At 34.2% G+C, this 15,523-nt stretch overlaps 1 protein-coding gene across 1 annotated transcript; it reads left to right on the forward strand.

Moving 5' to 3' along the window:
• The first annotated feature begins 8,579 nt into the window (after nucleotides 1–8,579).
• Nucleotides 8,580–9,556, forward strand: LOC109153956. The gene is made up of 2 exons (XM_019301841.1): nucleotides 8,580–8,841; nucleotides 9,206–9,556. Exons 1-2 carry the CDS (start codon nucleotides 8,580–8,582, stop codon nucleotides 9,421–9,423), a joined length of 480 nt encoding a protein of 159 aa, XP_019157386.1. The 3' UTR covers nucleotides 9,424–9,556.
• The last annotated feature ends 5,967 nt before the right edge of the window (nucleotides 9,557–15,523 follow it).

The raw sequence follows: 15,523 nt of genomic DNA on the forward strand, positions 1-15,523 counted from the left end.
ATAGGATGATGAAGAAAATATAATTTATTAAACTTAGGTATAAGGTTTATAAGTTTAAATACGGAGTAAAAATAGATTTTTAATAGAGAGAAAATACCATCAAATGGTATAAAGAAAATTTTAAAATCTTGGTGTTTGAGGGTTGAATTTCAACTATTTATATTTGAGAAGAAAAAGTCTATAAAAATCTTAAAATTAAAGTCTTAATCGAATATTCAACTTTTAATTTAAAGACTCCTTAAAAAACTTGATTAAATACGTCTGACTTTTAAAGGCGCTCTAAATATTTGAATTGAATACTTCTAAACCTTCAAAGTTCATAGAAGTCTTTACAAATTTATGAAAGTCATGATTGAATACCCTAAGATTACCTAAACCAATCATTGCAAATTCAAATTTTAAAATATAGACAAGAGAAGAAAGAAGAGTGGAGTGGAACCAATATAACGAGAATGATATCATTAACCTACAATAAAATTTTAAAAACAATTCACTTGACTGCATCTTATTGGATTTATTGATTTGAGCCGATTAACTATAGATACTCAGAACTATTTTACCTTATTTGGTACTTTGTTAGTTAAGGTGACAAGGCAGAATTACCTAGTTCATCACACCATTGATTAGTGAATGCGGATTTCTCCGGCACTCAAAAAAAAAAAAAATCACTAGTATAAAATGGCCCAATTTTTTTATTTTTATTAAAAAAAAAAACAGAGAAAAGGCCTAAAGTTATGCAGTGATATTGCATTAATTATTTAGGTGAATTTAGGCATATGTTATTTTAAAAAACAAACGTTTAAATTGTTCATTTAAAAAATAGAAGACTTTAATAGACGTCTAATCTTACTAAAAATATAATTCTAAACTCATAGTGGATTCAGACTTTTTCTCACTAAGAGAAGTGTCTCATTAAGGACTTTTCCCGAACTACAATATCATTCTTTCAAAAGACTGAACCCCACACTAGTACAAAATAGAGCAAAGAAATACGACTTTAGGCTACCCTTCTTTAAACAAGGGTAGTGTATTGTTTAAAAAAAAAGGGGCAGTGGCATACTTGTAAATAAATCAATAAGAAATCGCTACCCTTTCTATTAAAAAGGTAGCGATTTTAAAAATAAAAAATGACGGAAAGAGTTTCTGCTACCCTTTCTTGTAGCAAGGGTAGCGCGGATAATTATATTAATTTTTAATTAATATAATTATCCGCAAGCGGAAAGCCGGAAACCATATCTTTAAAAAAAAATAAAAAAATAACCCTCAAAATAGGGCAGCGGAAATCGATCAGCTCTCTCACAACAACCCTCAGGCCTCAACGCCTCACCGCCGCCACACCTCACCAGATCTCCGCCGTTGACACCGCCTCCCGGACTCATCTTCCCACGACGCCGCTGACACCGCGACTCCCTCAGCCTCGATCAAACGCCGTCGCCGACACCAAGCTAAGGAATCCCTCATCCGCCATCTCCACCGCCATAGTTCTCCTCAGCCGTCGCCGCCGCGAGTTCCATCGTTCCCATCGACTCCTCTCAGCGGCTGCTTCGATTCACCGCCACCAGCTGCTCCGATCCGCCATCTGGAGCCAGGTATTTTTTTTTTTTTGGTTAAAATTATTTTTTATAATTATCATTATAATAAATATTATATATTATATATTTTTTTTATAAACATGGTGACATTGCCATTGTGTCGGAGCCGCTTCAGTTCAAGCACCAGCAGGGGAAGACCCTCCGCTACTTCCCCATCGCCTCCGGTAAGAAGAATTGCTACATCATCACTGACTTTCTCTCCGGGAAGTACCTCCTCCGCACCTTTACTGTGTACAATAACTTCGACAGGAAGTCACACTCCCCATCCTTTGATGTTTTTGTCGAGGGTAATTTGGTCTTTGATGTTTCTGTCGAGGGTAAGTTGTTGGCTTTGCTGCCTATGATTGGAACTATGTTGTCAAGAATTTGAATAGTACTACTTTGAATGTGAGGCTTGAGCCAGTGGTGGGTGCACCAATAATTTTTTGAAATCTGCATTCAAGATCACACTAATTTTGATTCTTCATGCATTTGTTCTTAATTTACTAGTGGACTTTGCTATATATGGATTGAGGAAAACATTGACAACATAAAGTTATTGTTAGAAGAATAGATACAACAATGTTATTAGCTGTGCAGAGATGTCTTATCACTGGGCCTAAATACATTGCTCCCTTTTTTCTCCAGTTGTTGCCACGAAAGCCTTGAATGAGCTGAGTCCCTTTGTGTTCCTGACAGAATGGGTTGGAATGGTGACCCCTGTGCCCCTACTACATGGGATGCTTGGGAGGGTGTTGCATGTTGTCAGCCTAAAGGTGATTAGGTGAATCCACACTTGTTATATCCCAAATGTAAGTAATTTTTTTCTCTTAATACTAAGTTTGTGTATAGTATCTATTTGGCAATGTGGGAAGTTTAGGACATTTTCCCTGCTTAAAAAGGTTATACTCTCTTGGATTGTTTTGATTGAAGCTATAAGTTTTGTTGTCATCCTCAAATTTCCCAATGCCAAAGATCATTACACTATGAATGAATTGCACAACTACATGAGATGTCAATTGACAAAATATATAGGTAGGATTCTAAGGAATATAATATTGAACTTCAAATTATGAAGATGTTTCCTGTAACTCCAAATTGATTAACCTGTGAGAGTTGAATGCCGTGTTGCTTCACAGCACATTTGCCAATATTTTGCATCTCAATGATCTCATCCAAAATTTAGTAAGGATTAGGAAAAGAGACACATTATGCTTTGGAGAGCTAATAGAACTGTAGAAAGCTACATTGTTGATGGAGTATACACACATGCATGGATTCAAAGTTAAGCACTTTAGGATAAGAAACAGTTGACTTTTATTTTCACTGCTTTGATAATCTATATGTATGTGAATCCTTTTGTCTGTACATCATATTACATTTGAACCCCATTTGTTGTATGAGTTATGCTGGTCTAATTGTGACAATATTCAATCATTATATTCACAGGATGGTATTAACCCTGGTGCAAATTTATTATATGCAGTGGAGGTCCTTGTTTCTGGGGTATATAATCTCATCTTTTTTCTATATCTACCAATAAGAAAATGTTGGGCATTCCCTTTCTGAATTGTAATTGGTATACATTTCCTACAGCCCACTGATAAGCAGTCTCTACTTGATTCTGGAATCCTATGCTGTGTCATTCATATTCTCAATTCTCTTCTTGGTCCCAATGAGGGTCATTTGAGGCAAAATGTTGGCAGTGATAAGGAACCAGTAATGGCAGAGAGAAATCTTCGTGGTGACACTGAATCAGTGTGTTGGCTTGAGGTAGTTTCTCCACATGCCTGTTCTGTTTACTTGTTACTTTAATAACTGATTTTGTATTACTAGCTTTTCGAGTGTATGTTATTGGGTACGAATTTGATAGTTGTTTACTATTTATATTTGCATTATGCTTACTACCTTATCATTGTTTTTTTTTTTTTTTTTTTTTTTTTTTTTTGAATGTTACTGGCCCTATTACATTGTAGTATCTGTTCATATACTTTCTCAACCTACTGAATCACAAAGAACCAATAACTCCTCCACTGAGGCTCAAACTCATAACCTTCCAAATGGAAGTCCAACCCGGGTACCATTAAACCACATAGTCTTGGTACCTTACCTTATCATTGTTTATTTGATTTCTTTCTATGTTTCTTTGGAGATTCATCTTGTACTAGTGCATGCTGGCCTACATTGACTAAATTTTGTGGCAAATAAACAATCCAGCTCCACCGTCACCACATTCTGTTCTTGTGGCATGGATAATTGTGTATATAGTACTCACTCGTGTATATTCCAGACCTAGGATTAAATCCATGACTATTCATTATAACTTTCAAGGATGGAGAAGTTGAAACTGAAAATAAAAAATTGAGTTACATTAAAAGACACAAGTACTTAGCCTATGTGTTTAGTCTTGAAGTGAACTTTTGGATGACTTGGACAGTGTGTAGAGGCAGTTGGAATTTATGAGGTTGTTTACTGCTACTTTTAGAGCACTGCAATATTTGTTACTATATAAACAATTAAACATATAAACTATTGCTTAATCTTGCTTTTGTTGAATCATTCTGTTTATTTCTGTTCTGAATTATGATTGGTTTATTCTTGCTGTTCTAGGAGTTTTCTTTGGTATCTGCAATCAAGAAAGCAAAATGCTTGGAGAAGAGGTGAATTGAAGTTCCTTTAGTGGCAGTCATCATATTTTATAATTAATTTTACCTTTTTTTTTTTCCACTGTTGGTTAAAATTGTTTAGGTAATGTACTAATGTGTTAACTTATATATTTGGATGGATTGTGAGAGTATTGTATGTGTTGAAAATATTGTATTGATCAATGATTAGTATTGTGTTTATAATATTGTGTTGATATGTAATTTGTGAATATAATTTTGTACAGGATTTTCAAAAAAATTTGGGAATTTTGAAAATAATAAATTAATTTTAAAATAAAAATCCGCTACCAGTAGCGGATGAATTAGAAAAAAAATTATATAATAGCATCCGCTACCCTTCTATCAATAGAAGGGTAGAGGATGCTTAACAAATTTTAGAGGAATCCGCTACCCTTCTGTTTGAAGAAGGGTAGCGGATAGTCAATTATCCGCTACTGTCCTACAAGGGACGCGGAAACCTCAAGGCTTTCCGCGTCCCCCACATCCGCTACCCTTGTACAAGGGTAGCAGAAAGCCTTATACAAGGGTAGCGGATGTGCAGATCTGTACTAGTGCCAACCCTAAGGGCCCCACACTCCGGCCCGACAGAGCGGTGGGAGGTTGTAAATCATGGTGACTCAACTGAACATTAATCACAGAGGCTAGACCGGTGCTCACTGCGCACAAGGAACCCCCCTCACTTTGAGAGGTTGCTCCCACACTTCGAACTACAATATCATTGTGTTACAACTGTGTGTGTTGCTCCTTATTTATTTAAATTGGTATCAGAATAGGCAACTAAAATTACTAGACAGATTCTAAAACATCTGAAGGAAAGATACAATGAATTTTACAAAAGGACTATCAAATAGAAGACCAGCATCTCTAAACAGTGTTAATTATATATATACTTATTGGAAAGCAAGGATGAGAGTTTATATACTGTCCGAAGCTGAAAAGCTTGGAGAGCTGTTGTGCAAGGATGGCAACCACCCACTCATGAGAAAGGTGACACTAAACAAGGAAAGACTGGTCTAAAGAAGAAATCAAAGAATCCAATTATAATTCAAGAGCAATGAATGCCATATACGGTGTTGTCGACAAGAAACCCTCAAACTTATATCTAAACCAGATATAGCCAAAGAAGCCTAGGATATCTTAGGTAATCATCACAAAGAAAATACTATTGCTATTTGCTAAACAATCAAAGCTACAAATGATCCAAACACAATTCGAAAATCTAAGAATGAAAGAAGATGCAAAATATCACCCAATTCAATGCAAGAATCTTTTATATATATATATATATATATATATATATATATATATATATATATATATATATAGATTTTGGTTCATGTGAGGTCATGTCTTCCCGTGCGGTCAGTGCGGCATACACCATTAGGTATGTATAAATGCACCATACAGTGTTCGAAAATACACCAGAATGAAATGTCAAAAAATACACCACAAAAAAAAAAAAATACACCACACATAATGGTGTATTTTCGAACACTGTGTGGTGCATTTTTACATACCTAATGGTGTATGCCGCACTGACCGCACGGGAAGACCTGACCTCACAGGAACCTGACCCTATATATATATATATATATATATATATATATATATATCCGGAGCCTTATACAATCTAGAAGAACCCATTCCTGGACCAAAATTAGTTAAGATGGTAATCCGATCCTTGAGAGATATATGATAAGGTCATAGCCATTCAAGAAAGCACAAACCTGAGGAATCTTCAAACATATGGACTTGAAATGCTTCAAAGAAAACCAAACAACAAAAGGACTAGCCTTTAGAATGCCATGAAAAAAAAAAGATACCTAATATAACTAAAGAAAATATTATCCTCTTATTTGTGGAATTCAAGTTTTCCTATGATTTTGGGTGTTTTTAATTTGAGCCCATGAGTTTAAAAGTTATCAATTTTAGTCTATAACTTTTCATACCCCAAATGGACAAATGCAAATCAAATTCCAACTAGAAATGATATCGAAAAGGCTTGATTCAAGCCCGAGCTTGTGTGCACCAGCACGAATGTCGTTCAGAAATTGGCAGACCTTGCGGGCTAAGTTATGCCAAACTTCGGTATCATTTCCATATAGTCACTTGGTTCGGCCGAAACCGAGAGCACGAGAGATGCACTCTCTGTCGTGTCCTGAACAGCGAACCTGCACGCCAAATTCCAACTAGAAATGAGATCGAAAAGGCTTGATTCAAGCCCGAGCTCGTGTGCGCTAGCACGAATGTCGTCCGGAAATTGACAGGCCTTGCGGGCTAAGTTATGCCAAACTTCGGTATCATTTCAATATAGTCACTTGGTTCGGCCGAAACCGAGAGCACGAGAGATGCACTCTCTCTCGTGTCCTGAACAGTGAACCTGCGCGCCAAAGTTCAGCCTATTGTGAAGATTAAATTCATCTGTTACGGAATTAATACTGTTTTAATTCCAATTTTTGAATTCTGAATTTAATCTTTCTGTTAGTGGGTGGTTGTTACAGGTGTTACACAATTGGTTTTAATACCAATTAATGCCATGTTGAATTCTACCACTCCAACAGCCCTATATGAAGAGAGGTAGAACAGTAGCATTTTACACAAAACAAGAAATTAAACAAAGGAATTCCAGTACGTTTTAGCTTCCAAACACTCTGCTTCTACTCTCTTCTTTAGCCAACTGTGTTCTCACTTTGCTTTGTTTGCCGGGTTCTTTGTTTGGGTGCTTAAACAAAGAATCGTAGCACGTTTTATCCTGGAAAACCTAGGCTACAACGCTCTTAGCACTCGTGGGAGGTAGCAAATAAGATTTTAAGGAAAAGAACAATCTGTTCAAACTTGTGCTAACCCTTACCCAAATTTTTCCACCTTTTCCTTCCCAAATTTTTCTATTTTCCCATATAATAATAATCTTTCCGTAGGATTATTATTTTAGGATTTTCCCACTTTATTACCCAACAGTGAGTTCCACCGTGACCACGCGTCCAGTAACCTTTCCTAAGTAGTTATTTTTAGAAAAATTTTCATTCTCTACTTTCTCTCCGCGGTTTTCTTAGATCCAAACATTTCATTTGTGTAATCAATACAACTTTGAAGAAGATTTGAAGAGCATTTCCAGATTTCATTATGCAATTTAGAGATTTTAATCATTTTCCCTAATTCTTAATCCAAGCTAAGTATTTCTTATTTCTTTTGCATTTTCTTTTTTCTAATTGTGATTGCAATTTCTCTTATTTCAATTGATGTTTTCATTTACATTCCTTAAGAAGAATAGCTAGATTCAATTAGTGATTGGATTAAGTCATCCATGAGAATAGAGCAACACAATAGTCACATCTCTCATTAGTCCAACACACCTTTGAGAAAAGGGAGTTGGGAGGAGACATGAACATGCATCACGTGTTTGATAAAATGCTTCAATTGACTTGAGTCACCATGGGAGTAGAGCTTAATTTCAATTTCATATGCGATATTCAACTTTTAGTCTTCTTTTTTTCAAAACAATCCTTCATATCTTAGTATTATTATGACATGACTATATTTCATCCTTTCATCAACAATCATGTTTAAATGACTTTAAATATGAAGGTATTTCATTTTCAAAAAAAAAATGAAGGTATTTCATTTTCAAAAAAAAAAAATGAAGGTATTTCAACATATTCAGTTCTAAGTGTTTATTCCTTTTCTTGGTCTTAAATTTATGTGTCATTCCACTATTGCAGAGGCATAGATTGTGCATGCGATGCTGTGGAGGCACATATTGCAATACGGAGAACAAAAAATTGTCATGTCATAATAATACTATGGTCAATAGAAATTGATAAAAAAAAAAGGACTAAAAATGAAATTACACCTATAAATCGAGTAATAAAAATGGAATTAATTCCATTTATTTTTGGTGATATTAGTCAAAATTATTTGTTTTAATATTTTATACTCTTTTATACTAATTCACATATCGGCATATAAAACACCAATTGGTATATAGTATATTAAGATAAGAGAAATTTGACCCACAGATTTTACAGTAAACCACAAAAATGGTAGCCCATAGTGAGGTAGATGAAAATAGGACATTACTGATTTATTGTGCACCTAATGCTAATTAAAAGTTATAGGTTTATTATTATGATAAAAGCTAAGTTATAACTAAAAAAAATGGGTTGGTCTATTTTAAAGACTTTCTATTATGCCTTGCAATAGAAAGTTAGTGGCAAGCTTGATGTTACTTTTTCCTATAAATAGCTATCACATCCAGAGCATTCTCATCAAAACACATATATCTATATCACTTATTCCATATCATATATTCCATATCATCATATATACTAACTATATATCTTCAATGGCCCTTAGTTTTGATTTGAGATTGGGTGTTGTTGCAGCCCTTTTCCTGTTTGGGGCATGGGCATCTCAAGCCGCTGCCCAAGAAACATCCATTCCGAGGCCAGAGAAGCCAATTAAAACTATGAAGGAGACCCTAGTGGTTAGTTCATCACCGGCGTCGCCCACTACGACTACGCCACCGGTTCAGAGTTCTGTGGCCCGGATAAACACTCGTGTTCAGATGGCTGATTCCATAGTCCAACCCCAGCCTGGAAACTGCGGTAACTATTAACAATCACACACTACCTTTTAAGTATGTAAATTGCGAGATTTGTCTCGGTGATTGTATTTTTTTCAAGACTGAAATCCTAATCTATATTGATTTAAACCCAGATATTTGTTAGGTACTATGCCCACACCCAACCTTTCTATCACTGAATTACTCCCCTCGGGGCTCACATATTTCCCTTCTGTTAGGGATCTATTGATCTTGTTAGTTTGATCTGGTCAACTATGAACAACATATGCTGAATTATCAATGGCATTTAGAGTCACAAGGCAATTTTAATTTAACCTGCACACTCTCATAGTGATTGCGGATTTTCCATGTTACTCAAGTACTAATTGTATATTGGCAATGTACAGATAAAAACAACAAATTCATGGGTGGGTGGTCACCGTTGGTAATCGGAGCGGTGCTCTTTTCTCTGTTGCATCCCGGTCTGCTTTTCCAGTGTCCGGGAAACGATCGAAAGGTTGAGTTCAAATCCATGAAGACCAATCGCAAGGCTATGTTCTTTCACTCTATAATATTCATTGTTATCTACGCAATTATCATTAAGTTCTCTCATGGCAAAATCTGATATGTACCCACTGATGATACATGGCGTCTGGGATGAATTTTTATTTTCATATTTTTTTGGATTCTACATTCTAATCCATCTAATGTACTCATAAGTTTATGTTGTTCAGCAAACACATTCTGGTTGGTCAAGCCGTTGAATTAATAATTACAAATTATGAATTCGACTTTTAACTAAAACAGCGCCCGTGTATTTTTTATTTTTTAAAAATTTGTTTTAAATTTTTTAATTTTTTAAGACTTGATAATTATAAAGTATTTAATACATTAATAGTTAATACTAAAATATTAAATATTAACAAAAAAAAACATGTATCGTTTGAACAATATAGGATTATTTATCTCAAAACGATGTTGTTTTGAGTGAAATAACCCATTTAAAAAAAAAAAGGGGGGGAGGGGGGGGGGGGGGGGGGCAATAGCTAATCGGTCGACTAGGCGACCTAGTCGGCGTAGTCGATGCCTAGAAAGCATAGTCAGTGCCTAGGCGTCCTAGGCCGTCAGCGCTTAGGCGGCCTAGTCGGCCGTCTAGCCGTCTAGTCACCTAGACCACCGATTACGGTGATACGCTAGGCTGCCAGTCAGAGCTTAGTGCCTAGGCGCCGATTAATCGGTGCCTAGGCGAGACTTTTGCAACACTGCTAATTACATATATAGTATTCTAAACATCAACAAAAAAAAAAAAACAATTTAATAAGAAATTCACAACAATATTGATCACTAAAATTTATAATAATAGAATTGTTCAAATAAAATATTTAATAATATAATTACTAGTTGCATAAAATTAAAATATAATATTTAAAAATATATATAAAATTATACTTGATAATTTCATATACTACAAGGCATCAAGCAAAGAGCTATTATTTGCAATAGCAATTTGGGACTGCGAAAAGCAATAAGGTACTACTGTTTGTAGCCCCAAATTGTTGTTGCGAGTATTAGTCCGCTATTCGTAGTAGCATGGTGTTAATATATATATATATATATATATATATATATATATATATATATATATAGGGTTGAGTTCAAATGAGGACAACAATATATAGAGGACTGAGAGGACAAATAATGGGCACACAACAAATTAATGTTGGAAATATTGAACCAAAATCGATTTAATATCGTAAAATAATATTTATATAGGGTTGAGTTCAAATGAGGACAACAATATATAGAGGACTGAGAGGACAAATAATGGGCACACAACAAAGTAATGTTGGAAATATTGAACCAAAATCGATTTAATATCGTAAAATAATATTTATATATACACACAAGTATATAAAATATTATTTAATATTTTATCCGAAATATATATATACACAAAAATATATATAAACGGACCCAAAGGTTATATATATATATATATATATATATATATATATATATATATATATATGTATATCTACGATAAAGATATACCAATATATATCAACCAGAAATTGGAACTAATAATCCTCAGATTATAAGTCCAATCCAACAAATATATCAAAGATGGAGAACGGATTTTTGCTTAAAAACATAATCCAAAACACGAAAGAAGGAGAAGGAAGAAAGAGCAGTACGAGTTAGGCAAAGTGCCTGTCTTTCCTTAAAACCTTATTTGCTATCTCCCAAAAGTGTTTGGAGCGTTGTGGCCTAGGTTTCCCAGGATAAAACGTATAACGGTTCAACGTTTGAGCACCCAAACGAGTGAACCCGGCGATCAAGAGCACGGGCAAAACACAGTAGCAAGAAAGGAGTAGGAGCAAAGTTTTGAGAAGAAAAAATGCTTATCTTTGTGTGTTGTGTCTCTCTAGCTCTTCCCTCACGTTGTAAATCACTTGCTCCTCCTATGAACTTATATAGGAGATTAGGATTTAATAGCATATTCATGGCACATAAAACCCAACATTAATCCAATTTAATAATTGAATAATAACGTTTGAAATGGTCGTACTTATTATCAAAATAATATCAACGGTCACGAACTTAATATCCGATTAATTCGTACCGATCGTAACGATCCGTTTCAAATATCTGAGTGACCGAGAAGTCAGTACAAATCCGAAAGGTTAACGAATTGAGACCGGGAATCACACCCGAGCGATCCGCGAGCACCAAAAGGTGCAGCACGAAATGAGCTCACAAAAGGAGCTCATTTCTCCCAAGCACGAAACTGTGATCAAAAGCACGAAATTTATGCTTTAAATCCCAAATTCTACTTTAATCTTTTCCCAAAGCTTAAACTCTCGTGCTTAGTTATTTAAGCATTTCAAAGCTTAATAACTAAATGAACATTCATGCTGCACCTTTCGTCCATGCATCATTAAGCCACGAAAGGTGCATCCCAATTCCAAAACTTTATATTTAAGCTTTCAAAGCTTAATCCCCTTAAGCTTACAACACCAACTTTCGTGCAGTGCAACGAAAGTTATTAGAATGCTAATTTTAATTAGCATCTAAACTTAAGTTTTTGACTTCTCTCAAATAGGTTCACTTTGAGAATCAATTTCTCATTCATCTATTACCCATTTTGAGCGTACATTATATCAAATTCTTCGTCTCACTACGAAGAACCCGAATCCACATTGACCTGACCCAAATCGGAAGTGGATCCCACATATATTTGTACCACAAAATAATCACTCAAAATGCCATTTTAATGCTATTTTTCCAACAATTAATACCAGGCACACAACTTAATACATAATGGCACACAAGAATAAATGTAAACATCGGGTTTCGAACCCAGGCTCTATAAATTAACAAATCTAGCACGCGACATACAAACTGTGGCACACGACTACATTCGGCCATGTACACGACATACCGACTAATGGCACACACTACATCTGTCCTCACAGTCCTCTATAATATACTTGTCCTCATTTGAATACACATCTATATATATATATATATATATATATATATATATATATATATATATATATATATATATATATATATATCTCTGTGTGTGTGTGTGTGTGTGTGTGTGTGTGTGTGTGTGTGTGATCTAATGCGAATGACTCCACAGGTGAAAAATGCTTGCAAATTTCAACCATTGAATTCATCCAGATCTGATTCTCTTAAAAAAAATTCCTTTCGAATTAATAAAAATAGTGCACCTGAAAGCTTAAAACTATGCACTTGAAGATACAAAAATATCCACTTGAAGGCAAAAATTCTGCACTCGAAGGTAAATAGATGGGCAATTGGTGCAATTTATGGTACCAAAATGGATTTTATTCAACTTAAGTGTTATTAAAGCAATTAACCATACAAATCGTTTGTAAATCTCACAAATTTCATTAGAAATTTAGTTATATGTAATTAAAAAGAATGCAAAAGATATAACAAATATTGTCGCAGAATTGTGCACTTGAAGGCAAAAAACTATGCACTTGAAGGAGTTGAAGACATAAAAATGTACACATGAAGGCTAAAAACATGCACTAAAAGGAAAAAAAAAAAGGGTTCACTGGAATGCTAAAGCCCTGTTTGGTAAAATAGTTAGTCTATAGGCTAATTTTGGCTTATTTGACCACTATTAGATTTTTGATTTGGTTAAAAAATAATATAAGTGTTTGGTTAATTTGCTCTTTGTAACTCCAAAATGCTAAAACTCAAAAAGCTGCTCAAAGCAACTTTTTTCAATTAGTTTTTTGAGAAAAAAAATTATACCAAACAGCTATCAAATAACATCTAATTTACCAAACACCTTTCTACAATCAGCTAATGTTATCAACTAGTTATACCTTCTAATTAACCCAACCAGCTAACAGCTATTAGTCATTTACCAAAAAAGGCCTTTTTTTTTACACAATAGTAAGACACACATACACTTGTAGGCATTAAATTGAGCACTTGAAGGCTTAAAGAGGATCACTAGAAGGCAATGGAGAAAAAAATACATACACTAAAAGGGAAAATTCGAAGGAAATTAATTGTGCACTCTTAGAAAGGAAAACATGCACTTGAAGGCTACAAAACGTGCACTTGAAGGCTAAAAATATTCACTAGAAGGCAAAAATTGGTTTAATGGAATGCTAAGTATTTTTTTAAACACAATAGTAAGACACACATGCACTTGTAGGTATGAAATTGAGCACTTGAAGGCATAAAGAGGATCACTAGAAGGCAAGTAACAAAAAGACACTAAAAGAGAAAATTCGAATGAAATTAATTCTGTACTCTTAGAAAGGAAAACATGCACTTTAAAAGGCTAAAAACATGCACTAGAAGGGAAAAAGGGTTCAATGGAATGCTGAGTATTTTTTTCAACACAATAGTAAGACAAACATGCACTTATTGCATGAAATTGAGCACTTGAAGACATAGAAAGGATCACTAGAAGGCAAGAGGAGAAAAAGACACTAAAAGGAAAAATTTGAAGAAAAGTAATTGTGCACTCTTAGAAAGGGAAATTTGCACTTGAAGGCCAAATTTTTGCACTCAAAGGCACAAAGATGTGCACTCAAAGGAGAAGCTATGTATTGAAACAAATTAAAATAGATGCACTACAAGAAGATAAATATGCACTTGAAGAAGGAAACATGTGGACTCGAGGAAGAAAAAATGTGCACTCGAATACAAAGGCAATCTGACTTACTCAAAATTACAAAAATACCACTACGCGTTTTTTAATAAATCTTCAATCTGAGTTGTTAATTTGGACTATATCTATGGTTGAGATTAAACATTATTATTTTTTTGTCTAAAGTATCCCTTCGCATTTGATCCTTTATAGGAGGAGAAAGAAAAAATTGCACTACAAGAATGTTAACATTTAGCGATGTTTTTTAAACGTCAGTAAAAATAAAAATACGTCGCCAAATGTCTTTACTGACGAAATAAAAACGTCACCCGGACCGTCGGGTTAGCGGCGTATGGAAAGGTATTACTGACGAAGTTAATTTTTCGTCATAAAATATTACGATTACTGACGTTTTTGCATGGTCTTGATAATGTCATGGCATACATACTTTTTGAAACGAAACATTAACAAAAACGTCGGTAATAGTTTGTGACGAAGTAAAATATTTCGTCAATAAATGTGTTTTTACTGACGTTTTTTTATACAATTATGCTTGTCATGAATAAATTTAATTGGTGACGAAAAATGAAATGCGTCAATAAAATAACATTTATTGACGATTGTGTACATTATTATGTTGTACTGCTGCTAGGGTAGTGTAGAGAGGCGAAGTTGGAAGATTTTTATACAATTTTTTTTTTTTATTTCTGAAGATATTCTTTCTTAATGGCGCCAAGTAATAAAAAATTTTCCCACCAAATATTTTCACTTTTCCCGACGTTTTATGCTAAAATTGCTTTTTAAAACAAAATATTTAGGGACACTTATTATAAAACGTCATTGAATCTATATCTTTAATGACAAAAAATTATATTTCGTCAGTAAATATTACAAAAAAATTGATTATCTTTACCCAAATATATAGTGACGTTATTTAATATAACGTCACTAACTGTTATATTTAGCGACGTTTTTTAGAGCGTCGTTAAAATTTTCGTCGGGAAATGAAAGATTTCTTGTAGTGTTGGTAGAGTTTAGGTATAAAGAAAATATAGGATAATGAAAAAAATATAATTTATTAAACTTAGGTATAAGGTTTATCAAGCTTAAATACGGAGAAAAAATAGATTTTAAATAGAGAGAGAATACCATCAGAGTTGGTATAAAGAAAATTTTGAAATCTTGGGGTTCACTGGTTGAGGGTTGGATTTCATCAACAATTTATATTTGTTGGGTTGGGCTTCCCTCCTATGTGGTAAATAGCCAATGTTTTGGACTAAGCCTTTTGTATCCACTATATTTTTGTTGATTCCTAATTATTATTATTATATTATATATATAATAATATTTTGGGGAATATAAGAAGTTGGAGTGAGGGAAGAGTTATTTTGCTCTTTAAAGCATGCATGTGAAAGGTTAAAAGAATTTATTTTCTTTATCCCTTCACATTCCCATTTTGGTAGTATAAAAGGAGCAAAACATTCTTCTCCAACATTGACACACACACATATGTTGATTCGGCTGAGAGGAAAGGTAAACGTGAGGCAAGGTAGTGAAATAAAACAAAGATTTCTTT

The sequence above is a fragment of the Ipomoea nil genome, unplaced genomic scaffold, assembly GCF_001879475.1.
Source record: "Ipomoea nil cultivar Tokyo-kokei standard unplaced genomic scaffold, Asagao_1.1 scaffold2565, whole genome shotgun sequence".
Classification (NCBI taxonomy): Eukaryota; Viridiplantae; Streptophyta; class Magnoliopsida; order Solanales; family Convolvulaceae; genus Ipomoea; species Ipomoea nil.

Bases quoted from the DNA above. Each gene is read 5' to 3' on its own strand.
- LOC109153956 (XM_019301841.1), top strand. From the start codon at position 8,580: ATGGCCCTTAGTTTTGATTTGAGATTGGGTGTTGTTGCAGCCCTTTTC. The intron at 8,842-9,205 runs GTAACTATTAAC...GGCAATGTACAG, and splicing joins ACCCCAGCCTGGAAACTGCG to ATAAAAACAACAAATTCATG.